We start from the raw sequence: 27,619 nt of genomic DNA, 5'->3' as shown, positions 1-27,619 counted from the left end.
GTTATTTTAGTTATTTTGTAATAAGTTGCATTTTTTTCTTGGAAAAAAATTTTGACAGCTTTATCTTTTATTAAAAAATATATAAAGGGGAGGTTATTTTACTGTAAGTAAAGTGAACTGAGAAGATAAAAATAGAATTCCAAACCTACCAGAAAAGCAGGATTATTTTGCCTTTGAGTTTTATAGCCATAGTCCTTATTTATTTATTTATTCATGTGCATTTTGAGGTGTTTAAAATAGATTTCTTGATGTTAAGGGTTATAGTTTAAGTCACTTCAATTTCCAAATTATATGCTTAAAAATCTTAACAGCTGTCATTTGAAAGAGCCTTACTTCGTTTTACCTAAAGTGCTTTTCAGTCTGGAGGGAACACTTAAATGCAGTTGCGAATCACTTGCAATATACTCATGGTTAGAGTTTTAAAAGTTGAATTTGTTTGTAAGCCTGCAGAGTCCAAATTTTGTAGATTATATTCTTTTCTCCCTTTACCTAATGATTTTTAGTTCTTTTCTTCTCTAGTCTTACACATGAATTTCACTCATTATAAATAAGAGTACCCAAATTCCTTTTTATTTCATTAGTTCAGCAAATTGCCTCCTAGGGCTGTGGGCTGAGGACAAGATTGGGCTTAGCAATGATGAGCTTATTTTGCACTTTTACCCAGAAAATCTTTCTATACAAAGGCACAGACAGTAGTTAGACTCAGCATGAACAATTACAGACTGTAGGGAGAGGCTCTTCCTGATGTGCCAATGGCTTACTCCCATGAATTAAGAGGCAAATGTGCTCCAAAGTGCATTAACCTTTATGGATTTTTCTTCGGTTTTCATGTTCCACTGATTTATGGTCTTAAATATGCCTGTTGCTGCTGTTTCTGAATGAGTCCCTTGTAAATCATTCCTAAACGATCTTTTTCGACTCAGATAATACAAGTAAGTTGAATATATTGCAAATCAATTCCTCTGAGCTCCTTTTCCTCTTTGCTCAAGTTGTTTTCCAGTTTGCTCTGTGCCTTAAATGTCATATCTGAGAGCAGTCAAGGAAGCAAGAAACATGTCTTTAAAAAAAAGCCAGGCTGCCTCTCTCTGCAGCTGAGCCCTTTCTGGTCTTTTGCCTGACCTTACTTGGGTTTGATTCCGAAACCACACTTAACTTTAGTGCAACCATCTGGTCATCCTTTGTGTAAGAATGGGTCCATGTCTGGGAGTACATTCTATCATGGACTCTATTATAAATTCTAGGGTTTTTTTCCCCCTCATACAAATCAAGCATGGAAGGGATTTTGAATATACTGTGTTCTCAGTCTGCTAAGGAGAGCTCTTTTTATTCAGATGAATAAATAAACCTGCTTCCATCACAACTTCTACAACACAGTGCAGACCCCTTGTGTTCAATGATACTTACAGCTGGCAGCCGTCACAGTTCTTGGCTGCCATGAAATGGAAAAATGGGGTTTTATTTTAAAATATAATTTGTGATAAGGAGGCTGAGCTAAGCAAGAGACTTGGGAAACTCAAGTGAAATTTTATTTAATTTATAATTTCCCTGGATAGAAATCATATCAAGATAAAAATTTTGAAAATATTGGGTGAAATGTTGGTAGCGTGAGCTCATTTGTGCATTCTAAAAGTGCATAACTTAGTCCAAGAAAGAGTCAATTTTAAAATGCAGGTATTACATAGGTATATGCTTTTCGAGGTCCCCTACTTGATAATCTGAAATGAAAACCTCTGGTTAAATCTTTACAGCTAGCAATATTAGAATTTAGGAAATAAGATCCATGCTTTGCACATTGAAATGTGATGAATTGGCTGCATACGTTCATTATTTATTTGTGATTTATCCTACTTTACAACCTTAGGTTTAGGAAGCTGATTTGGATAATGTTCTTCCTAATCCTGTAATCAGATGCTCTGCATACAGCCTTATGCAGATCCTGTTCTTTGAGTCCCATGGTCTCTTTCCTGCATGCACAGATGTACCTTTACTCGATGTCTGCCCATTCGGCACTTGCAGGACTATAAGTCCCCAGTGTGAAAACACTTCTGGAGATTAGCTCTTACCCTTCTGATAGGGTTCCATCTGTGTTCTAGGGTAACTTTAAAGTGAAGTACGTTTTTTCCTAATGAGATTATTTTCACTGTTAAAAATTTAGTGCTTTCCTACTTCCACAGAATAGAATCCCTGTTTGAAAATTGGACTCTTTTCATGATTCTCCTCTATACCCTTAACTCTCTCTCCTATCTCACACTTAACAGGTCATTTTAAAAGTACTTACCAGGTGAAAGAACCCAAGTAGTTTATTGTGGGAATTTGGGGGTAGTAAAATATAGATTTGTCATGAAAAAAGTTGAGGAGCTGCCCACAATATTTTAACTTATGGAAATAATTCAACAGCAGCAAAATGAACATTCAGTGTGGGGTTATCTATTTTTAAAAACATGGAGGAACACTGATGTTGCCTAATACATGCTTGGTTTAATAGTGTCATGTTCATTAGCATGATGGAATAAGTTTATTATAATACTCCGAAAGAGCAAGGGAAAAAGAAGGATGGACAACCATATTGCACAAAATAATAAAAAGATAATGTGGGAATGCAGAGAGGAACCAGATAATACTCTTTCAGAAACAGATACCAGTTAACATTGGAGTGGTAGAGATATAGGATAATTTTTTTTTTCTTTTTAAATCTTCTATTTGAACTTCTCCAAATTTTGGGGAGTAGGGCATTAGTTGTCAGGTAGGTCATGTCCTAATTTCAGGAACTATGGGTATAAATCACAAGGTATATTCTTTATTTTATTCAATATTTTTTTCAACAAATATTTCCTGAGACTTTAACTATGTGCTGGTTTTAGACTAGTACTGTGTACTAAGGATATAGCAGGGAACAGTTTACACTTGCCCTCTCTGCACTTGGGGATTGGGTCATTCCTGCATCTATTATTGAAATGTTCAGAGTATCAGTCTAATGATGTCAATTGCTGGTTATGGATGTTCATATGGAAAAATAAAGAATCAAGGTGAAAACAATCATAAAGTGTCACACATTAATCTCCAGCCTCATTGGGTTTACGTGATTGGAATAGTAGAAATTATAAAAATACTAGCAGCCATCATTTACTTAGCAGTTATTAATTCTAATGATTAATTTTTATTTCTTCATTGAATCATAAGAGCAGTCTTGTGGGGTAGGTACTATTACATCCATTTTACAGAATAGAAAAAATAAGGCTAATAGGTGCTAAGTTATCCACTGAAGATGGTACATTCCAGATCCAGACTCTGGAATACTTACTCTGAGTGCTCTGCTCTTGGCCACTCTGCTTCCCTAGGTTGTTCCTGGCCACACAGTGACACTGGGTGCGGTGCGTGAGGTTCACCCCCCAGATGGCTAGTAAAGCTCTTTTTCCATGTCTTTCCTGCCCAAGAAAGGGCAATTTGCCCATTTACTGTAATACATTCTCATTTTTAAAATTTATTATTTTAAAATTTTTATTATGATGAAATTGACAAGGTTATATATATTTATGGAATATAACAATGTTTTGAAATGTACATTTGTAAATGGCTAAACTGAGCTAATTAACACATGGTTATCATTCATATATTTACCATTTTCTGTAGCAAGAATACTTAAAATTTACATTCTCTGTGATTTTCAAATATGAACTATTTTATACAATAGAGTTCTTGAATTTATTCCTTAACTGAAATTTGTCTCCTTTGACCAACATCCCCCACCACCCTGCCTGACCCCAGCCCTTCTACCCACTTTTGACTAAAGAGGCTGGTGAGACAGCCCTAATTTTTTCTTTCCTTCTCCCTCCCACGTTTCATGCTTTCTGCACAGTGAGATCTCTCACAGTTCTAAAAGCAGATTTGGAAACATGTTGAATAGGTGCCCTCCAGTTAGAGATGACAACATCAACCTGGAAGTGTCACTGGAGACTGATGAGTGTGCTTCAGGAAATGAATGATTTGTATTTGAAAGAAATCAGTCAGTAGGAAGTGCTGGGCCCCGTCTGCCTGTGCTGCTTGGAGCAGCTACATACTGTAGGGACACCAGAGACAAATATGGGACTGGGAAAAAAGAAAATGTGGATAATTTAGGGACGTCCTTAGTCTGTTTAGGAACAGGTTGACTAGGAAAAATGTGTTCTAATGTTTAAGATTTTGGAAATATAAGGAGTACTTTCTACTCAGAAAACTCTTGTTCAGAGTTCTTTGAAGAAAGTAAATGGGAATTCTATGATTGATTTCTCATAATATAAAAAAATGATAAAGGGAATTTTGTTGTATTTACTCATTAGCAAATTAATCACAGCGGTTATCTTTTGGAAGCAGACCAAGGAGACCAGGATGCACCTGGGTGGGGGATTTCTCTGGGGGTTGGAGGAGATCAGAAGAGGTCAGCCCGTCTGGATGTGGGATTGGGAGAACTTAAAATTATGGCTGTGGTTAACTACTTTTATTTCTCCATTTTCCTCTGCCTTTTTCAACTTACCCTTTCCTTAAAGATTGTGAGCTCTTGTTCAAGGTTAAGCTTTTACTTCATTTTTCATGTTTTACTTACTTTTTCAAGTAAGAAGTCTTATTGTTGTTTCTCTTGCCATCTCAATTTCTACTTTCTTTTTTGAATTTTTGGGTTGATTTTTTTTTTTATCATGGTAATCCAGCAAATGTCGTATGCCACCCCCTTCCCAGCACACATGCATGCGCACACACATGCATGCACGCACATACACCAGGGTTAATGAATATTTAACTGGTGATATGCAAGATTATCTGTAATGTTTGATTTATTAAGTAAAAGAAACTATTAGGTTGAAAGCTAACCTTAAAGAATCATTTGTACACCAAACTTTTAAATGTGATCTAATTACATAGTAATTTATGAAATATCATCTTTTATATGTATAGGTATTTTTTTAACTTTCTAATTTAATTTTTAATAAAGCAGCTAATACATTCACAATTTTTAACAAATGATTATAAAAAGTTATAATTGAAAGACTCATTCTCACTCCTCCTCCAGATTTCACCCCTGCCCCTTCCTCCTACATGTACTGTAGTTTTTTGTAAAACTACCCTGGGTGTCTTTATGCTAAAGTAAACAATAAGAATATATAATTCTTATATAGAGATTATTGTAGTAAATATCACCAAATATCTATTGATCTGCACTTGCTTTTTATTTTATTTTATTTTTTTCACCTGTCTCTATTTTGTTTTCTTCCTCCTTTTTTGTGAGAAAAGTCCAAAGGCAGCCCTTGCTTACATAGCATTGTAGAACTTTAAAACTGACCACTCCAATGAACACCATATGAAGCAATGAGAAAAATCACAGACGTTTCATGACTTCAAAAAATTTGGTCTAAAAATTAAGAACTCTTAGACTGTTATTTATAAGTGATTAGGGGAATGAAAAATAAGATATATTTAATATGTTATAACTTTAGGAACATCAAGAATTATGTTAGCTTTTTGTCACTGTGACAAATACTTGAGAAAATCTGCTTTCGAGTAGGAAAGACTTATTTTGGCTCATGGGTTCAGACGCTTCAGTCCATGATCAGTTGACTCCATTGCAGAAACATGGAGGAGCAGACTGATTACCTCATAGGGGTCACAAAGCAGAAAAAGAGAAAGGATGGGACTGGGGAGGAATAAATCCTTCCAGTACACACCCCTAGTCACCCACTTCTTCCAACCAGGCCCTGTCTCCTACAGTTTCCTTTACTTCCCAGTAATGTCAGATTATGAATTCCTCAATGGATTAATTCATTGATGAAGTCAGAGTCCTCCTGATCCAGTCACTTCCCCAATTCCCCACATCTGAATTTTGCTGAGGACCAAGCCTTTACCACCTGAGCCTTTGGGGGGAGTTCCAGATCCAACCATAGCAAGAATTAAAATGTTTTATCTATTCCTAAGAATCTTACCAAGAGTATTTCCCACCGTCGTCTCTGAACTTAACTATACAGGGCAAGAGTCTTTTCCGTGCCTTGGGAAGCTCTCATATCCCTTCTGCGTTTGGGTCAGCGGCCAGCATTTGATCCTCTATTTTTTCATTGTTGTGAAATAGCAAGGGTTCTGATGCAAAGCGTGTGCCAGCATCACTTCCTCTGGCATCCCATCCCTCTCATCTTCTTCCTTCCTTTCCTACTTATGTTGAGAAACTCACCTTTGCTCTGGCAACACGTGTCTCTCAAATGGCAGCAGTGTCAAAACCCCCACAGCCATCTGTTCCTTCTGTAACTCTATTTGTATTCAGTTCAGAGTTCACTTCCCATGCCATCACTTTTAGTTTTGTTGCTGTGCTTTTATCTTTGTTCTCCAATTCCCTCTTTCAATTATCCATTTTTATAAAATGTCACATGGGCTTATCACTGGGAGACGAGGAGACAACACAACTACACACTTGGCTGCCTGCACATGAACGGAATAGCTAATACCTTTTCCGTGCTGAACTTGAGCCCTATGGACTGTATCATGAGGCTCTCTGCAGTGACCAGTTACCAGTAGTCTTGGAAAAAGGCGTGTGATTGGTCACTGATGACGATGCATGGCTGTTATTTACATAGAGAATTTGGAAGAGCTAGCAGCATCATTTTTACTTTACGCAATTACTCAGAATTCATATACTGTAGTGACTATACTGAGATACTGTGGACTTTGAATCATGTTGTCAGGGGACTGATATTATCTAACTAAACCATAGTAATTTAAATTTGTACATAACAAACCACACAATGCAAGGGCTGCCTCTTTCTAAAAAGTACAAGAATAATGTAAACAACTCTGCATGCTCATCTCTGAGACCTGACCATTATTAACACTCTGTTATGTATGCCTCAAGTGTTTTTAATAAATAAAATAAAGCATTAAAAATAAACTTGAGTATCCTTGACCCTCTCCCCTGCCCCCTTCTCTCTTAACCTTCATGTGTACACCTGTGAAGGCTTCAGTGAGAAATATGTGCTGTTTGTGGGTGTGCTCTTTAATTTGCCTTGTAATTTTGTTTTCTGTTTATCATACTTTTCTGTGTTTTTCTATTTTATCCTGTTTCCATTTATTAAGTGAAATAATTTATTTTTTAAAGTGAAAATCACGTATGGATGAATGCTAGAGTGCTGACCTGCTCTCTCCATGGGCCTGTGTTATGGTGTCATGTTTATATGAACGTTTCTCTGGATATTTAACAAACTTTTTACTCTCTCTGTCTTCCAGATTTATTCAGGAGATTGAGCATGCCCTGGGGCTTGGCCCAGCCAAACAGTGTCCTCTTCGAGAGTTTCTCACCGTGTACATCAAAACCATCTTCCTCAATCAGGTCTTGGCTGAGATCAACAAGGAGATTGAAGGAGTCACTAAAACATCTGACCCCTTGAAGATCCTCGCTAACGCAGACACCATGAAGGTGTTGGGGGTGCAGCGACCTCTCCTGCAGGTAAGAATCCACCACAACTTACTGCTTTTATCAACAGTTTTTATTGACTTAGCAAGAGTCATGAATTAAAGAAGAAGGATTACCATCTGTTTCCATATTCAGCAGGGACAAAACAATAGGAAATAAATTAAACAGGCACTAGGGAAATTTAGGTCTAACATAGTTGGAATTTCCTTAAGATCTTTGAGAAAAAACTGGTTAACTTTGAATGTGGGAATTGGTGAGTCTCATTAACACTCAGTCAACTCTTCCTTATTTGCCTGGAAAATGTCCTTGAAAGGCATTCTTTCTTTTTGTACATGCATCCCAGAGTATGAAGGATTAACAGGAAGGAGTTCAGTTACTCAACCTAACTTCAGTTACCAGCTAGAAACCCTCTGCACCATTTGACGGCAGACTTGCTATAAATAACTTGACTAGTTCATGGTGAATTTGAACCAGTAAACTGACTTTTAAAAGTCAAATCATTTAATTCAAGTAATGATCTCATTAACATTGGACGTTCTACTTTGACTTCATAAAGAAATGGTTTGGGGGCAGTAGAAACAAAACAATCTATAAATAGATATTTTTGATTAATAGATTTGAAATGTATATTTTATATATATTTTGGCTATTGACTTGGAGATGAATATAAAACTAAAAGAAAATTAGTACAGTTTTAAATTATGGGTGAACATTGACTTTATTACCTCATAACTTTTAGTGTTTCTTCATGTAAGGGAACGATGGGCGTAAAACTCATGTTTGCAGAAGTTGCACAGTATGGTGATATTCAAGGTGCAGAAGGCTTGAGTTCTTTAATGGAAGGGAGTTTTACTTGCTTTGGTTACCTGTAGGATCTTTTTTACGGAATTGTCCCTAAAAAAGAATGGGCATTTTTTTTTAATAAGCAAATTTATCTGTGATACAAAGAATAATGAACAGAGGCCTCACACTTAGGAAGATGCTTGTTTGGATTGCCTGGGCCTGTGTTTGATATGGTCCTGAGAAAGGATCTATATTAAGTCTGGGGTGCAGAGAAAAGAAAGTGGCAAAGGAGTGTGTTCACTCCTCCTTCTGCTGAGTACTCTTCCAGTGGCCCTTTGCATAGTGGGGACCTTCTCTCTGGGTCTTATTTGACATGCCACCTCCACTGCCCCACCTAAGTAGCCCTCCTTTCCTGATTCGTATCCATTCTTCACTTCCCCTTCCCCTCCCAACGTTTTCAAGACTGTGGCTCAACCCTGTGGACTATGTCACTTGCCACATGGCTCTGATCTGGTTCTTTCAATAAGAAGCATGAGCTGAGGTGAAGGGTGAGGAGAACGAGGTGGAGAACTTTCTTCTGCCTTTCCTTCCCACTTTGGATCATGGTCCTGACTGTGGGTGCCTCCCTCTGTAACCAGAGGTCCCACCAGGTGACATTTCCTTCATAGCTTGACTCTCACTGGTCTCTGGTGACACCATTTCTTCTCCTTGTCCCTTGATGGCAGCTTTCTGTTATTACTAATCTCCAAATGCCTCTCCCATCCTGCCCATGCCTCTGGAATTTTTCTTCATTAATTTTTCTTCATCTGAACCAAATAATACTCTTTGTGTCAGAACCCCAAAGGAATCTCCTAAATCACTATTTTAATACTTTTTAAAAGAAAATTGTATTTGGTTATTTATTTATTTATTTATTTATTTTTGCAGCGCTGGGGATTGAACCCAAGTCCTGGCACATGCTAGGCAAGGGATCTATGCCTGACCTAAATCCCCAACCCTGACACTAAGTTGTTTATGTTTTTGTCCTCCTTAACATTTATCACGAGTGTATTTATTAATTTTGCAAATTTGTTTATTTTCTTTTTTTTTCCCCTCTAAAAGATAAGTTACAAAAGCATAGTATAGCACCAGGCAGCAGGAAAATGCTCCATAAGTAACACATTGAATGCATGCATGCCTGCATGGGGCTGGGTAGGTGGATGGACACAATCAGTAAGTTTTGAGAGTCATAAATACCTCCAGAGTCAGAATGGAAAAATGAGAAATAATGACAAAAACGTTTACTGTCATGCTTTGTATGGCCACATTAGTCTCATTTTCATGAGAAACCCATCCAGTAGTTATTTCCCTGAAGTGCTGAGCTGTGCGCCATATAGAGCAAGTGTAACATGTTTAGTGTTCTGAAATTGAAAGGAGAAACAGGCAGCAGGGCACTGCCGGGGGTCTGGGAACTGGAGATCCTGGCTTATTACACGTGATTGTTTTCAGCCTGAGTGGCAAGGACACATTAAAACCCAGCTCTAGCTGACTGCCGTCTGGGCTGCGTCAGGCCGTGTGCTGCCTGAGTGTCATCTCTGGGCAGTGCTCTCGCGTGCCTGTCAGATCACTCCCAACCTCGTCTCCAGCCATTTTGTATGTGTAACTGCACCTCTTGTCCTTTAAATCAATTACTCTGTTCTGAGGCTCGGTAAGAACTCCATTTTACCTGTTCTGTCTTTGACCTTGTCAGGATATAATTATATGTAAGTAAGTAAATCTTGAGACTAAGGCCATTCAGGCTATTAGCCTCTAAATTTGTTTTCAGAGATAAAAACACCTGCTTTGTTATTTAGTTATTTTGTTGCCCTCCCTTTTTTTTTCAATCAAAATTTTATTTTATGAAATTGCAAGGTATTGGAGGGGCAGATAATACATTTATTTAATATTCTCAGAGTTATGAGATTTTAAAAAGCAAATGAGAAGATGGTTATCTTTCCTTTCCCATGCTGAGAAATTCTCTTGTCTTATAAATTGTCTTCTATCATGATTTCTCATACTCATGTTTCACTGTTTCTGTGTCTCCTTTATGTTTTTAGTCCTAAGTAATCATAGGTAACTTATGTGAAAAAAAAAAAAAAGTAAGGAATAATTCTCAAAAATTTGAGCTGAGAGTTCAAAACAAAAGTTAAGAAGGGAATTGTAAAAATACATGCATGTGTGAAAGATGCAGGTGGGTTAAGTATTCGATTACATGAAGCATAAAGATGTCCTTTGCAGTTATTCCCTCTGCTAGATGGTTGTTTGGTCACAGAATAGAAGGGAGGACATGCCTTTTCCTTGAGGCAGCACCCAGTGTCGTCTGGCATCTGCCCAGACAGATTCCCCAGGGAAGAGGAAGGACAAATGTCTCAGTGCTGCTTTCATCTGTTAATGATGGGCAGATGCCGTGCGTGGGCGCCCTGTGAAGAGAGCGCCAGTGTCCCTACACCTCTGAGATGGCTTCTGGGCAGTACAGACATTTGTGTTATAAGTGAGCACCTCTGTGTGTGCCATATGCTTTCCCTCCAGTGATTTCACTTGCCATCGCAGATCCCACAGGAGGGAAGGAAGGAAAGAAGTCAAGAGGAAAGAAGAGAACACAAGTATCATTTTATAGGTGAACCAGCTATGCAAGTGTTGACCCAAAATAATACAGTAAAGTTGTACTGGTAAAATAATAGACAGCAATCATAATAGTAGGTAAGTGGTAATGATAGCAGCTAACACTTCAGTAGCATTTAACTGTGAGCTGGAATTGTTCTGAGTGCTTTATGTGTGTTGACTTACAAGTGCTCTGATTGTATGGTAGGAACTTCTGTGAGGGTCTTATTATAGTGAGAAAACTGAGAAACAATGGAATTAAATAACTCATCCACCATTGTATAGGAAGCAAAGTGAAACTGTAACTCATACCTAGGCAATATAACCTAGGAATCTGTGCTCAAGTCTGTTCTACTCAAATTATAGTCAGGATCGTGCTTGTCCACAAGGTATGTGTTACTAGTATCTCAGACACAGAATTTGAAGGTGAGTACTTAGACGCTTTTATAATTTTTTTAGCAATTTAACATTGTCAAGACTAATAAAAAAACTGGGAGGGACTTAATGTTTTAGATATTTTTGTGAGTTTATTTTTTTCTTTTCTAGTAATTTATTTTTATTGCATTTCATAAAGGTACCTATCTGAAACATATTGAAGGAACAAACTAGACTCTCACCATTGTTGAGAAGCACAGCTCTAAATCATTCATTTCCTTGTGCTGCCTCCCAGAGAAGTAAAGCATTGAACCACCTCTTACCTCAACATCTGAAGCACTGTCCAACACATAGAAGGCTTGGGTATTTGCCATAGTTGATTCTTTCCAGTTCCTGGAATACTCTTAAAATAACTTGAATATTGAGGAAGCACTCAGTATTTAATAAGGGAGTGAATGAATGAATGCAGATGGATGAATGAATTACTGCTTCCTTAGTACAAGGACATATTCCTCCATGGTATAAAATTTGTGATCTTGAATTTAAGATTCTTAACAGTGCTTAAGTTAAAATGGCATAGTTCTTAGTTTCTGATGCTGCCAGTATGAAGGCAGGATGGGATCCAGCCCATGGGCTGACCATGTGAGAGCCCTCCGTCACTTTTTCTGCAAAATGACTTCCACCCTTGTAAAGCAAAGCTTATGGATTCCAACTAAATTAAGGAAATCTCTCAAGAGAAATTCATTACTCCTAAGTCATATTCTGGCCATGGGATTTGGGAACTCTTATGTCTGGCATTTTAGACATGGCTTTTGGGAACAGTCATCTGAGGGAGACCTTATATGCCTCTCATAGTTTAAAGATTGTTCATTAGAATGAGGAACGAGTGGAGTGATTCACTTTTGTTCTTTAGCTTATCATTGGCTTGGGGATTTTCTTCTTTGGTCCTCCATGTTGTTGTTGTTTTAAAGAGTCAGAGGACTAATGCTTAATTTTTTATTCTTTACCTATCAAACTGCTGAATGGGCAACTCTCTGTGAACAATGACCCTGGACAAGTTACCTCTCCTACCTCCGGGGCACTTGGAGGGCAATCTGTGGACAAGAGCACCAGACCTCTAAATCAGTCTGCATGTGTCTGGTTCACCAGCTGATTTATCTGCCCATTAAGGTTTGAAAAGCATTGCCTTAGACCAGGGCAACACACAGCACAACCCATGGGCTGTAGTGTCAGTATCTCTGAGAACTACAGATTGTCGAACCTCACCCCATTCTGGGAATCTTTGTGCTAACCTGCTTTCCAGGGGATTTTGATATACTCTGAGGTTTTGATGTACTTGTAGGTTCATGTCCTTAATACAGCAGCATCAGACCTAGCTTGAGGTTAAGAAATAGGATCTGATGTTCTGAGCTTTTGACCTCGTGAACAACAGTAGCCACTAAAAATAAGTTTTCCGCTTTGTTTCACGCAGGCCCAGACATTGTAAAAACAATATTTGTCGTGGCAGCAGAAGCTGCTTCCTAGTCTAGCACATTTCTGAATTTTGCTAAGTTCTTTTCAAAGGCAGGAAGAACCCACATTTTCTGGCTCCTGTTAGGCAACGCGAGACAGAGGCAGCTTTCCTAATGCTCGGGCTCAAATTCCCACATCACTGGAGGAACAAACATAAGCTGTGCAAGTAAAATTTTAAGCAGTCTTGAAACATTTAAAGCATATTTTCATTTTCCTCACTGCCCCAGTATTTGTCAGCGTCTCTTCTGAGAAGTGAAATAGCTAGTCTGCCTGCAAACACCACACTCTCACCTCCTCCTCAGCCAGCGACACTTCCCACTTACACCTGTGGGCTCATGGCAGAGTCTCAGCTCCATTAGAATCACCCTGGAGCTTCCTATAAATACCACTGCCCACTTCCAATCAGTTGGCCTGGTGGGACCTGCCTTGGGACCTGTGTTTTGCAGAATGCTCAAAGACTCCAACATGCAGCTGGAATTACAGCCACTGGCCTAAAGTTTCTACTCCATGGAATCAGTTATTGCCCAGAGAAGGAGAACATTGAAAATTATAGTTGAGGCATTCTTTACTTCAGTCAGATATATAACAGGACTCTGTTTGATGTGTTGAACCAAACTTTGTATAGAAGTTTTGGATTCAGGAATAAATGGATTTAAATTCCAGACTTTGTCCATGATCAAATTACTTAACCTCTCTGTACATTTTTCTTTCCCTGTAAATGGGAATAATATAACATCATAGGAACACTCCAGTCGTGAACTGGAGCAATTGTAAAACATGCCCTCTTCTTCCTACCCCTTGTCACATGGGCATGGACTTTAGCATTGACTGCTCTCCTAGGTTACCTGCCTATTCCTTTTCTCACTTTTATGGCTTTCTGACCTCTGACCTCTATGATGTCTCCCCAACCCCTGCCATCTCTCTGGAGTTTCATTTTGCATCTCCTTATCCTAACTTGCTGTTTACCTACTTCTTGCTCCCTGTACTCTAGCACCCACCTACTCACTTCTCTTTCCAGTACCCCACTATGCTGGCCTGACACAAGAAATCATATTTGATCACCTCCTTTCCCCGTTGCTGGAGTTTGATCATTTATTAGCAGCAGAAGCAGCACACAGTGTTTATGACCATTATAGCTAGTGGATTAGTTTCCTGGGGCTGCCACAGCAAATTATCACAAACTTGATGGCTTAAAACAACAGAAATTCATTCTGTCACAGTTCTGAAGCCACAGTTCTTCCAGAGTTCTAGAGGAGGACTGTTCCTTTCTTTATCCAGCTTCTGGTGGTTTCTGGTATTTCTTGGCACTGGCAGAATAACCCCAGTCCCTGCCTCAGTCTCAACATGGCCTCTTCCCCTGTGTCTCCATTTGTCCTTCTCTCATCTATATATAAATAAGGCATTTTCTCTGAATTTAGGATCCATCCTAACCCTGATGCTCTCATCCCAATCTTTACCTTAGTTACATCTGTGAAGACTCTGTTTCCATATTAGCCCATATTCTGAGATTCAGTGGAGAATATTGTGGGGCAACACTGTCCAGTCCACAGCAGTAAGTAACTAGAAGCAAGTTACTCAGAATACGTGTATTCAATTTGCAATATTTTTCTTTAAGACCCTCTCTCAGGAAATGGTGTAGAAGTATTGGTTTTAAATAACACGCCCAGGATGGTCTAAAATCTAGATGCTGACAGGGTTCAGAATGAATATTCTTGGTAGGCCGAGTGATTGCTGACGCTCTAGTTGAGCCATATTGAAGGTTGGTGGACACAGCTGCTTACAGTATAATAATTTGCTAGAGATAATTACACCAATTCCCAAACCTATTATCTCCCCAGCTAAGCCAACGCACTGCCAGTAACCTCTTCTGTTTTCCCAAGGAAGTGTGGCCACAGCAGCGGCATATTGTTTTCATCATATCAGATTATGTTAATATGAAGAATGTTGCATTTGAGTGGCATCCACACCACAGCCAGTTGTTGCCGTTCCACTCTCTGCTCCAGAATAGATTCAGCTTTTATTAGTGTAACTAGATTAGTCCCATTTAAGGTCTCCTAGAAGTCATCAAGAAGATCATTAAGTCGAAAAGAGAACTGATCAATTGATTTCTCCCCCTTGTAAGCTCAGAGGGATGGTGCTGATGGTCTCATTGTACTAAAATAGGCCAGAGAACCAGGGTGTCTTGGGATCTATACCTAAAGAAACACAACTTACCTCTCGGTTTTATTTTTCTTTGAATTTTACTCATTATTTTATTTATTCACTGGCTGTATTGTGTAGGGGCCTCACATGAGCAGCCACTTGTGCTACTTCAGACTCTATCCAGGAAGATGGAGTACTAGAAGATGCCCTTTGTTTCTATCGTCACCATAGCTTTTAGCACTCACCTGTTCACTTCCATGACAGCTCAGCAAATTCAATCTTTGATTACCCAGTGGGACTTTCAGGATCTTACAGTTCATCTGTTTTCAGATCATTTCATCAAGGTTGCTACTTTGGTTAACTCTTTTGCTGATTTAATACATTTTAAGTTTGTAGAATTTTTGTTGTGATTCTTCAGAGACATTTTTTAGAGTAATGACTGCTAAGTTTCATCATGGTGGGTTGAAAAGAAGAACAACTAAAGCACAAATCTGGTCTCTGTAGCAGCTGAGGACAAGCCAGGCAGCTACCTTCCCCGAGCTCCCATACCTCATAAAATGAGAATAGTGACCCAAACTGCCTCATCAGTCTAGGGCAAGAAGTACAGTGGGATCAGGTATTCAGCAAGACTTGAGGAAGTGCTCTAGATATTGAGGTGTTCAGTGACATTTACTGATATTGGTCCACATGCCCACATGATTGCTGCTTTCAGAAAAAATCCACTAACATTAAAGAGAATGTGCTAAAACATTTGCTGAAATAAAATATTTCTCTCTTAAATGAAAAGCTTCAACTAGTCTTTACCAACAGTTTGTTTCATATATGGCTAGAAAACCATCATAAGAACCTGGCAATTATGAAATTATTTTAAAAACAGTTTATCTTGAAAACATTTTAGACATACATAAAAGCTAGAAAAAATGTCCAGTGAACACCCACATACTCGCCACCCAGATTCTACAGATTGGTACTTTTCTATATTTATCATACGTATAGCACAACAGAACCTGGTCATTTTAATTCCTCTAGTCCAGAAATGAATCCCCAACCACTCCCTAAGCACTTTATCATGATGCTACTCACAGAATTTTAATGTCTTACACAGAAAATTTGAATGTACAGAAAGCTATAATAAATGAGAGAGTAGTTGCTTTGTTAAGGATGTTCAAAAGTACTCATCTAGTTGTCTCTTTTCCATACTGACCACTGATGCTTGTGATTAATATACAAATAAGGTATTTATTGATAAAATATCATAAAGAAACTTGTCCCTGTAACAGTTGATGAAGAAGGTTGTGAACTAGACTGGTGAGAAATTATTTTATATGCAGCCAGACCAGGCACATTATATAATTGACTTCAATTTTTATAAATGTCTTTAACTTTTAGTCTTATCTCTGAAAGAAAAAGAAATAGGATCTCATCTGTCTGGTTTTCTTAGAGAAGTTCCTGGATAACAAGACTTTTATAAGTAGCTTTATGCAAAGCCAAGAGAGAAAAAAATTAACTATATTTAAACTAACTTCTATAGAGGAGAGCTAGCAAGGCATTTGGAGTAATACCAAAGGGGCTAGAAATAAGCATTGTTTTTTTCTTTTGTCTGCAGAATATCATCTGCTGCCAGCTCAATATATTTTGTAAAGATCCTTATGATCTCAAAATTTTTGTTTTTTGGGGTCAATCATTGTTCCAAATGTTTTCTTCAACGATCCATCATCTCAAACACTATATTTGGAACAGATTTTAATTTAGATGCATCTTTTCAGAAATCCATCTACTACATCTGGGTTATGGGGTCAGTTTCAAAAGAACAAGCTGGAAGGCTTTAGTCACGAGGGACAGTCCAATGGAAAAGTAATTACAGCTGGTGACACTTGTTTACCAGCTTTGCTTGGTCGTAAGAAACTAGTTTGAGTGCAAACCTGTTTGAGAATGACATCAGTATAAGGATAAGCCCTGACTTTAAACTAGGACTCTGAATTTACTTTCTATCATGAGTAAAGGTAGGGCTACTGATGGCCAGCTTAGTTGTCACCTGGACTGCTCTATGAAACTGGACTCATTTGAGATAAATATTTTGAGACGTTGATTGGCTGCTGTCTGTTTTGATCTTGCCTCAGCCCACTCCTTGGTGGATAAGCAGGAGAGAAGGTAATGACTTATGACAGATCTGCTGACAGGGACCGAACTACATTAACACTGTCACTCAGATCTTTAGAGAGCTGCCTGTGCCTGAAATATATTTGACTTTACTTGCTAACAAAGGCATCTTCAGATTTATTTCTTTTCCTTAAATGTTAGAGAAGAGGAAGAGCGTCCCATCAGAAGATACTCGGAAGAGAGAAAAGGCTGGCTCGACAGCCCAAGCAAATGATAGTTATCATTCTTGGGAATAGCAGAGTTGCTGATCTGGCAAGATTACTGGTCGGAGCCAGATGAGTGTAGACAGAGAACTGCTGTACTTAGGGAATTTCTGAGGTTCTTATCCTAAGTAATTTTTGCCCTCACTGGATATTGCTGCTCTGGCTTAGGTATGTTCTAGTGAGAAAATGAAGAGAGAAAAAGAAGACTTTCTCAGCTTGAACGTTAAATGGCCCTTTAAGTTGAACTATTCAAGGAAAACAGCTGTTTTTCTTCATGCTTTTCAAGGATCCTGTCCTACTCAGAACTTGGGTGCATCTAATCTTGGTACAGACATCTTAGATAGCTTGGTAAAAACCCTATAGCAAGAGTGACATGGCCCAGTTGAGTAATTTCAACTGCTAAAATTCTAGTAAAACTAAATAATTAATATTTGTTTATTGAACACCTGCTTTTTGCTGTCACTAGACAATGTGATATAGAGATACAAGATGAATTTAAAGCAAGACTGTCACTTCTCAGCAATTTAGAAGGAAATCAGAATTCCTCACACCTATAAATCCAAAAACAGTAGAGGACAGTTTATAATTGATCACGTAATATGATGATTCAGAAGTTTATCACTGTCAAAGTTGAGGAGAGGCACACTGAGTGCTGGAGGATTCAAGAGGGACCAGATCTTAGGCAAGAAGTGGATCCTGGGGCATTGTAGGATGTGCAGAGATGGAGAAGGCAGAGGAAAAGGGTCCCAAACATGGGGTACAAGATACCAGGGACACAGAAGGTAAAATTGACCATTGTGTAGTCATGGGAAAGGGAGAGTGACAGCTGAGTGAAGGAGTGTATGGAGAATGAGAAGTAAGGTTAGCAGGGGCACAAAACTGCAGCAGGGGTCTTAGCAGACCAACTAACAGGAAGACATACACAGTCAAAAAGGTGTTAGAGAATGGGTGTGCGCACATGGATGTGCTTTGAAGGAAGAGTGAGCTTACCATGGACGGACACAATGGAGGGCAGAGAACTGGGCCACAGAGGCAGCCCAGACAGGGATGTAGTAAGCCAGGGCTGAAGGGGAGACAGAGTTTCCTACGAATATTTTGTTTCTCTCTAGACCGAAGCTTCTGGTAATGACCTCAGGCTGCCTGAGGTATGGCGAGCCCCAGCATTTTGCTGAGCTCAGTATTTGAAGTCATTCTTTTGATTGATTGTCATAATCGACCAACCAAACCCAAGAGAGTGACTTTCTGGAATAAATATTGTACTCATAAACCTCCCTCAGGTTTTTCTTCCTGTGCCTCAAAGGCCATCCCTGGATGAATTTCATCACCACCTCTGTGTCTGCTGGAACAGCCATTTAGCTGTAACACATTCATATTTGTTTAAAGATTAAGCTGTACATTTCTCATTATTACCTTTCTAGACACACACAAGCTCTGTCAGTTAAAGTCCTGCCGTGGGGAAAAGGCAACATGCAGCTAGCTCATTAGCAGGTTATCTATGTCATTATGTCCTTTTTGGATTGTGCATATTAGAAATAGTCTTTTGAGGAGAAAAAAATTCACGTAGGCTTCTGGTTTCCCTTTCCTTTTCTTCCTCATTTTTATCTACTTTTTTCCCCTCCATAGTTACAGCTATTCCCATGATGGATGGTCATATCTGTGGAGGCCAGAATACCCTGAGTATTCACTTGCAAATAGCTACAAAGTCAAATTCAGATAACTGTGCTGAAATGAGAGCCTTTCTCTACCTCCCTTCATTGGGCACAAACTGCTTCTCTTTGCCCCATTTCAACCACGAGAGCTTAATTGCTTTCTCTCTTTTTATTCCACAAAGCATTTCTGAATTTGTTGTCCCCTTGGGCATGCCAAGGTCAAGGCTGCCTATCAGGCGCTTGCAGACATGCTTTGGTGACCTTGCTGGCTGTGTTTGCCCATGGCTTCCAGAGCTTTACCAGACTGAGGAACCAGCCTGAGCAGACAGTACTGGACTGGCAGTTAATCTCATACCTCCCAATCCGGAGAACCTTCAGTCCTTTCAAAGTTTTGCTTTAGAGTCAACAGAAATTTTTTGGCTCATAGTAGGCACTTATTTGTTGAACGAATAAAATAGAAATTGCCAACAGCTATGTCAAAGGGTATTATTTGGCTTACATGGTTAGGGATAGAGTATATAAAAGCTAACCTGTTTTGTTTGCCAGAAAAGTACCATTACATTTAAAAAATAAACTTTCCAGTTTGGAAAAGTTTTGATTTACAGAAAAGTTGCAAAGATAATACAGAGTTCCCATACACCCAACACACACTTTCCCTATGATTAACATCTTATGGTTAAATTTATTACAGTTAATGAATCAATATTGGTACATTACTATTAACTGAAACCCATGTTTTATTTATATTGCCTTATTGGGTTTTTTGTTTTGATTTTTAGCCTAATATTCTTTTCCAGTATCAGGATCTTATCCAGAATACTACATAACATTTAATTTTTATGTCTCCTTAGACTCTCTTGGATGTACCAGTTTCCTGCTTTTTCTTTTTTGATGACCTGACAGTTTTGAGGCATACTGGTTAGGTATCTTGTAGTATGTCCTGCAGTATGGGTTTGTTCGACTTTTTCTCATGTTCTCACTGGGATTATGTGCTTTTTGACACCATCTCAGGGGTATAGACTATAGATATGACTGCACACCATTGATGTCAACCTTGGTTACTTACCTGTGGTCATGCTTATCAGGTTTTTCCACTATAAGGTAACTTTTTTCCCCTCCCCCATACATATTCTGGAGGGAAGCCAGTTTGCACATCCCATGTGCTCACCAGAGCAGGGAGATATGCTCCCATTTCTTGAAGATGGAGTATCTGCATAAATTAGTTGGAATACTTCTACTCTACTCCATGTTTGTATTCATTCAATCATTTATTTATAGCAACATGGACTCATGAATCACATATTGTGCTATAACTCAGTATTACTTCAGTTTGTTGCTCTAATTGTTCCATCAGTGGTTCTTTCAGTTGACTTTCATATCACCTATTTCCACATAATTGTTTTGTTGTTGTTGTTGATTTTTGAAGCATTTTCTTACTTATTAGCCTTGAAAAATGCTCCAGGCTTCCATAGTTCCTTTCCCAGTCTTAGAATCAGCTGTTTTTCTAAGGATCCCAGTTTTCGGTTTTGATTTTTTTTTTTTTTTTTTTTAACTGGAGAATGGTATTAGAATCCAAAATCTGGGAACTTGGTAGGCTTCTTGCTACTTGAATTTATCATTATTTCTAGTCCCACTTGGATGTCATTATTTCTAGTTCCACTCAGCTGAAAGAAGGAAGAAGTATATGTGTGTTTTCTAACCCTTGTGTATATTCATAGCTATATCAAAAAATCTTTCTGTATTTAACCGCTGATGTATCCAACTCTCATTCATTACCACATGAATCATTCTAGCCTCCTGCTTTTGCTTAACTGTCATCTGCCTCTTCAACAGTGGGAAACCTGACTCCCTGCATCTATCCACTCATTTTCTTAACTATTAGATTCTAGTATATGTGAATAGCAGTATCAGAATTGCTAACCTAACCCCCTGGGAAAGCCACCTTAGCAATTAGTATACCATTCTTATGTACACTTTCTTTTGCTTCTACTCAGTCTTACAGAGTCTAAAACTCATCTCTAAAATGATTTGGGCAGCACCTTTTTCCCCCATTCCCTTCACTGAAGTTATTTTATACATTTGTAATGTGGTTGATTTTGTTATATTCTACATTCTATCCTGAGATACCATGACATCCTAAGTGATCTTTTTAAATTTGCATGCATTAGTATTCACTTTGTGTTATAAAGTGGGTTTTGACAAATGCATAGTCTCATGTATCTATCATTTCCAGAGGAGTTAATAATGTGGGAATGTAGTCAGAGGGGCCAAAGTTTAAGTGTAGAAAGAACTTCCTCAACAGTCAGCATGACAAGAAATTTGTAAGCAGAGATGATCAGAAGCTTTTTGATGCATAAAACATAAATAAGAAAAAAATTAAAGATTATCTTAAAGTGAAAAGAAACATAGTTGTAATTCATAATTCTATTATTTAGTTGGTGATTGTTTTTAATTAGTCCCTGGGTACTGTATTTTTTTAAATCTTGGACATCTGAATATAAAGTTCCTATGTTTGTTTAAAATGTGTGAGTTAAATATTTATATGATTAGTTACATATTTATAATGTCTGCTTTTTATGGAAAATATAATAGTTTTACAGAAATTATCATAAGCTACTGAGTCGAAAGCTATTTTTACTCTTAACTGGTTAAATCTAGAGAAACCAAGCCTAATTGGCTTATGAAACTATTGACCAGATACCTCATGTGTCTTACTTAACCCAATTGCAGATCTTGTGCCTGGGTAGAAATAATCAATTGCTTTAGGTATAACTTAGCAGATACAGATACTTCAAGTAATAGCAAACGTTTAGGTTTATTTAATTCTATTTCCTTATTTTTTTCACAGACTGATTTACTTATATGGTGGCACTATAATGAAGCAATAAGTAATGTTGTATCCAAACTCATATATATGGGGCAAATATCATTTCTAGGTTATAGCTCTTTTTAATAAAAGCCTGATTTTTGCATAAACCTGAATTATGAATTTTTCCCAGCTGGTATTGATAGTCTATCATACAAAAACTTGACTTCAGTAGAATTCTCAAAGCTAAAATATGCTTTAGAAGGTAGTCCATGTCCATCACTCGGGTCAGGCTCAGCACATTAAAAGCCTGTCTAAGGTGACATGTCTGCTAAATGGCAACTCCACTAGTAGAATCCGGGTCCCTCTCCTGGCCCAATACTCTTTCTGTTCTACGTGTAGTACTGCTTAAAACCTGTTACCTTTCATGTGCTGAGTGCTTCATTTGTATTGGATTTTAACAGCAAGACACTTGTACTCTAAGATAAATATTTTGTTCTGCTGAACTTTTGGAAAAGTAACATTTTAAATCACCTCCCATTTAGGGTGACTTTGCCTTTCTTTTTGCTTCTTTCTCTAGGCAGAGCACGTTTCACTCCAAAACCAAATAACAAGCATCTCTCTCCTAATTTATGGTTTTCAAAATTTTATAGTGTTTTTTTTTTTCCCTTGCTGTCCAGAATGCTGTCTGAAAAGTCACAATCATTTAAATAATTGATGGCTACTTTATGAAATTGTCAGCCTGGATCCATCCTCCTGCCTCCCCCGACCATAAGTCCTTGAGCAGCTAATCCTTTTATGTTGTATCCTTTTTTTTTTCTTTCTGGTTTCATTTAGATAATTATATTATTCACCCTGGAATATAATTGCCGTTATACTGTGGGGGGAGAGGGGGCGGAGTAGGGTGGGAGCTGCCTGCTGTTGGCATCTGCAGGTTGTAAAATGCCTGTTATACTCTAGCCTCTAATTTCTTTGCCATCCCACCTTTTAAAGATTTAATTATACCTATGTAAAAGCATAATTTGAAATGTGACTTCTGAATCTTTTGGAAGATAAAAGAGAGATTAATCCATTGTTAAATATGAACAGACAGGGTACAATGGGAAAAACTGAAGGCTGGAATTCAGGGATCTGTAGTCCATTGAACAAACTATTTCTGAATGCCTACTGTGTGCCAGGCACAAGACTAAGGATCAGGAAGTACAGAGATTTAAAAAGAATAAAGGAAAAACACCAAAAAACTGTCCTCCAGGGTCCTCCATCTACTCGTGACATGACTTTGGGCAGTGTGCTTAACTTCTGGGCCTCATCCCTCATCTCTATGCAGAGGCAACTGGGCCTCTTCAGAATTTCCTCCTACTTGTAACATTTGGTAACATTCCAGAAAAAAGACCATAACATAGTAAACACATTCCTTCTTTGTCTGGAAGAGTGAGAATGGTAGAAATGTCTACATTTTCTATGACAGAAGTCAGTTTGTCATCTTGAAATCAATCACGGTCCAATTTGAAAGCAGTTAGACAAAGGATTTCTTTTTTAAATATATTTTCTACCTGCTACGTTTAGGATTCTATTTGGGAGCAGAAGGAAGCATTGTCCAAGCAACTGAAAGTTGTATTAAAGGAACGATGACTTTCTCTATCAAATTCTTACATGACATCTTTTTTGCTGGCTCACAAAGCTATTTTCCCAGCAATTCCCACATGTGATTTTAACATGTGATTTTCACAAATCGAAATTTCTCTGTCCATTGGTTAGAAGGAAAGATCATAAAATGGTTCTTTTCTCTTTAGAGGTATTGAATTTGGATGTGGTAAAACTTGCCAGCTTGAAAACTTAAAGATACTAAATATAAAAAATGACAGAGTAGTTTTGTAACTTCAAGAAGTCATGGTATAAAAAAAAAAAAGAAGTCATGGTATTCATCTCTGTCAGATCCTTATGGTGTTGGATATAGTAAACTCAAAATGACAGTAGATAACCTGTTACAAATGGAACACAAATAACGCATGATAAAATAGAGATTTAGAATGGATTTTATATCATGTTTATTTTCAGGGAGCAAATCATAACCCATTCGCCTTATTGAAAAAATAATTTTCCTATTACACAGAGAAAATGGAGTATTTAAAAAGGAAATGAATATGACAACTAAATGGACTTGGTTGAAATCAGCAAATTTGTTTCTTATTTACTTTTTGTTTTTGTACTAGGGAGAGTGATACTGAGGCCTATATCAGCTTCAATACTAATAGTTCTTTTATGGAAAAACAACAACAAAACAAAAGTAGCCATCTGAGCTAACATAATTTGCACATGTCCCATATTCTCTTTATGAGTATAAATTGATGCTAGAAATCTCTCCCCTTCATATACAATATTAATGTTTTCCATAATTTGCACTCTACCTCCTTTTTTTTGTTCTTCTTCATCATTATAAAAATCTTTACAAGTAGCCTTTGCCTATTTTTCTAGTAATATAATACTGTGAATTTAGAAATAAGCCCATTCCTTTTGAGGAGTTTTATTTCTCTTTAGGACTATGTTCTTGAGCTTTGTACTTCTAATTTTAATATTTATGTTCATCATGACTTTTTAATATGCGCATTCTGATCCAGTCAGTCTGGGTGAGTCCTGCTGTTCTGCATTTTGAACAATACTCAGGTAATGCTGATGCAGCTGGCCCAGGAGCCCAGGAGCAAGGCTGTGGACCTTCTTCTATAAAGAGCTGGATGGTAAATATTTTTAGCCATGTGACTCATCTCTCTTTGGATAACTGTGCCTTCATAGTTTAAAAGCAAGGATAGTCAATATGTAAATGACTGAGCATGGTTGTGTTCTAATAAAACTTTATTTACAAAAAAAACCACTTTACTTACAAACGTATAACACAGCTGAATTTCACTTGTAGGTTGTAGTTTGCCAAACCTCTGCTTTAGACAGTGTGTTCGGAATGATTCATTATTATTGTTTTGACTTAAAGGTTTCCATCCATATGTTTTCATAGGGTTGTTTTATGGTGGTATGCACATATATAGAATATAGTAGAGGTTAATTTATGCTCTACCTAGGTATGATACAAGAAAAATTTTAAGCTTTTTAAGATCTCTTAGCCCTCTTGTGGAATAATAGTACCAACATTTTGAGAAATCACTTCCTCTCTGGCAAGTTTGGGTTACAGTTACATATTGTTCTTTGCATGCCTTTCTCCGAACTCTGACTTTTTCCTGTGTGTGTGCATTTCTTTTATCACATCCCTTGCCATATCATTTGGCAGTGATCCATATTTGGGTAATGAGATAGTTTGTTGTGCCTGCAATGAAGAAAATGATTTAAAATGTTTTTTAATAAGTTAACAGGAGCAAGTGTTGAAATTACTGTAATGAGATAATGACAGTGCAGCATATTGCTTTGAAGATTGTGCTCTGGTGAAAAATGTAAGCTCTTAATAAATTCATTTTCACTGTATTTTCCTTGGCAAGCTTATTTAGCATTTGTCTGTCTACTAGTAATAGGAAAGTGGTCATATGAGTCGTCGGTCAATAAAGAAGACCAAAGCTGGTACTCATTTGAGAGGGTTATTGAGCTTTAGGATATCAGCCATGGAGGACTTGTGCTAATACCCAAATGCTATTGTGGCAAGTGCTTTATGGGATGTTTAAATCCAGATTTATGAACCTCAGGCTTATATACCAGGTGCACCTTTTTAATCTATCTGTTACTGTAAATCACATATACTTTTGTTTCTTTGATATTTTAAGTGCTATACTTGAAGACTGTCTAACTAACTCTTTGCATGTCAACCAACACATTGTCTTGTGTGCATATTCAATACACAGCTCGGTGTAAGACACTGGAACAACAGAGATGAAGAAACCAAAGTCCTGCCCTCAAGTTTACTCTTTATTAGAGAAGGGCATGCATACTGACAAATCAGGGTTTTATCTGCCATGATCCATATTTGTACATGGTGCATTGGGACCTCAGGCGATAGCGGTCATTTCTACATTAAAATTGTTCAAGAAAGACTTTTATAAGAGGTGATATGTAAAGCTGAATCTAGAAAGGTAGTGGAATGTTCTTTGTAGAGGAAAAAGCATTAGAAAGGCATAGCAGCAGGGTTAAAAGACACATTGTCATAGATACCTGTAATAGTTTGAATCTGAAATGACCCCCAAAAGCTCATGTGTTAAAGGCTTTATCCCCAAGGCAGCAGTGTTCATAGGTGGGGCCTTTGAAACTACTGGATCATGGAGAATCCTATCAATCATTAGTCCACATCAGTGGATTAACCCATTGGTAGATTCATAAATTAATGGACTATTGGGAAATGGTAGAAATTAGGAGAGGAGACCTAGTTGGAGGGAGTGGGTCCTTGCAGTGGATGTGTCCTACAAGCCTATGTTTTATCCCTGTCCTGGCTTCCATGAAGTGAGCAGCTTTGCCTCACCATACACTATCTGCCATGATGTTCTGCCTCACCACAGGTCCAAAAACAACAGAGCCACATTATCATGGAGTGAAAATATTAGTTAAAATAAATATTTCCTCCTTTAGAATTTTTTATCTCAGTTTCTTTGTCATACTCGGAAAACTGACTAGCACAATTAATATAAGGGAATTCTACATAGCAGTGAAAATGAATGAATGAATTACATATTACACATAGCCTGGGTGAATCTAACATACTTATTGTTGAAAGAAGTAACATACAAAAGAATATGTAAAATATGATTCCATTTGTAACAGGTCAAATTATATACATATATATATATAACTTAACTATATATGTGTTTTATATATATATATATATATATATATAGTTTAGGAATACTTAAGTGGTAAAATTATAAAGACTAGCCAAGGATTGCTACAGAGTTTACCTCATGTAGGAGGGAGAAGGAATTGACTAGAACAGGGAAGCCTTTAAGATACTGACAAGTTTTGTTCCTTTACCAGATTTGTGGTCCCATTGGGTGTTTCTTATATGATTGTTGAGATGTAAATCCATACTATAAGCTGGTTTTATATACATGTATGTTAGTTTTTTGCTGCTGTAACAAAATACCTGAGACTGTGTATAAAGTAAAGAGGCTTATTTGGCTTATAGTTTCAGGGACTGAAGATCAAAGATTGGGAGGCCCTATCTGTTCAGGCTCTGGTGATGGTCTCATAGCAGATGGCAATAATGTTTATGGAAGAGATCACAGGATGAAACAGGAAATGAGAGACCTGGGGGTCAGACTTGCAGTTTTTATGCAGCTGTTCTTGGAAGAATTACCGGAGTCCCACAAGAACTCTATTAATCCCTTCCAGGAGTGATTGATGCTACCAGTAGGACCCACCTCTTAAAGGTCCCATCACTTGTCCACATTGCCATACTGGGGACTCAGCTTGCAGCACACAAAACCTTGGGAGACACACTCAAAGCATATCCAAACCATAGCAGTGTGCATGTGTGTGTGTTAAGTTTTAAATAGAATTCTTTAAGGAGATAAAGAAGTAAGGAGATAAACGTCTGAAGTAGAAAACGGAAGAAGAGGAATTATCTGTTTTTTCAGGCTGCTATAGCAAAATATCACAATCAGAAATTTATTTCTCACAGTATTGGGAATTGAGAGGTCATAGATCATCTATTCTTGTACCAACCGAGTCACGAGGACCCTGGGGGTTAGAATTTCAACGTGAATGGGGAAGGTCTTAAACCTTCAGTGCATTGCAGCTGTAAGGGGCGTCTGGTGGTAGAACCCCATGGCCACTATTCCCTGGGGATGAAACACCAGGATCTGTCGTGATGCCCAGGTTTCTAACTTGCTGACTAAAATGTGGTCTTTGCTGACATAGGAAATGAAGTTTGTATAAGGGGGAAGGACTTTTCTGATGTAGTTTTTCTTTCCTTTTAAACCTATTTTTCCCCCATGGAAAGCTTATTATTTATACCTACTTC

At 37.9% G+C, this 27,619-nt stretch overlaps 1 protein-coding gene across 1 annotated transcript in view; it reads left to right on the top strand.

Moving 5' to 3' along the window:
- Exoc4 (exocyst complex component 4) overlaps positions 1-27,619 on the top strand; it is a 778,625-nt gene that overhangs the window by 545,774 nt on the left and 205,232 nt on the right. Inside the window, exon 11 of the mRNA XM_047560350.1 lies at positions 7,237-7,456. Within this exon, the coding sequence (XP_047416306.1) occupies positions 7,237-7,456 (220 nt within the window). The remainder of the gene's footprint in view (positions 1-7,236; positions 7,457-27,619) is intronic.

This window comes from Sciurus carolinensis, chromosome 8 (genome assembly GCF_902686445.1).
Source record: "Sciurus carolinensis chromosome 8, mSciCar1.2, whole genome shotgun sequence".
NCBI lineage: Eukaryota > Metazoa > Chordata > Mammalia > Rodentia > Sciuridae > Sciurus > Sciurus carolinensis.
Note: the sequence above shows the minus strand (reverse complement) of the source record. Positions and strands in the feature narration are given on the sequence as shown.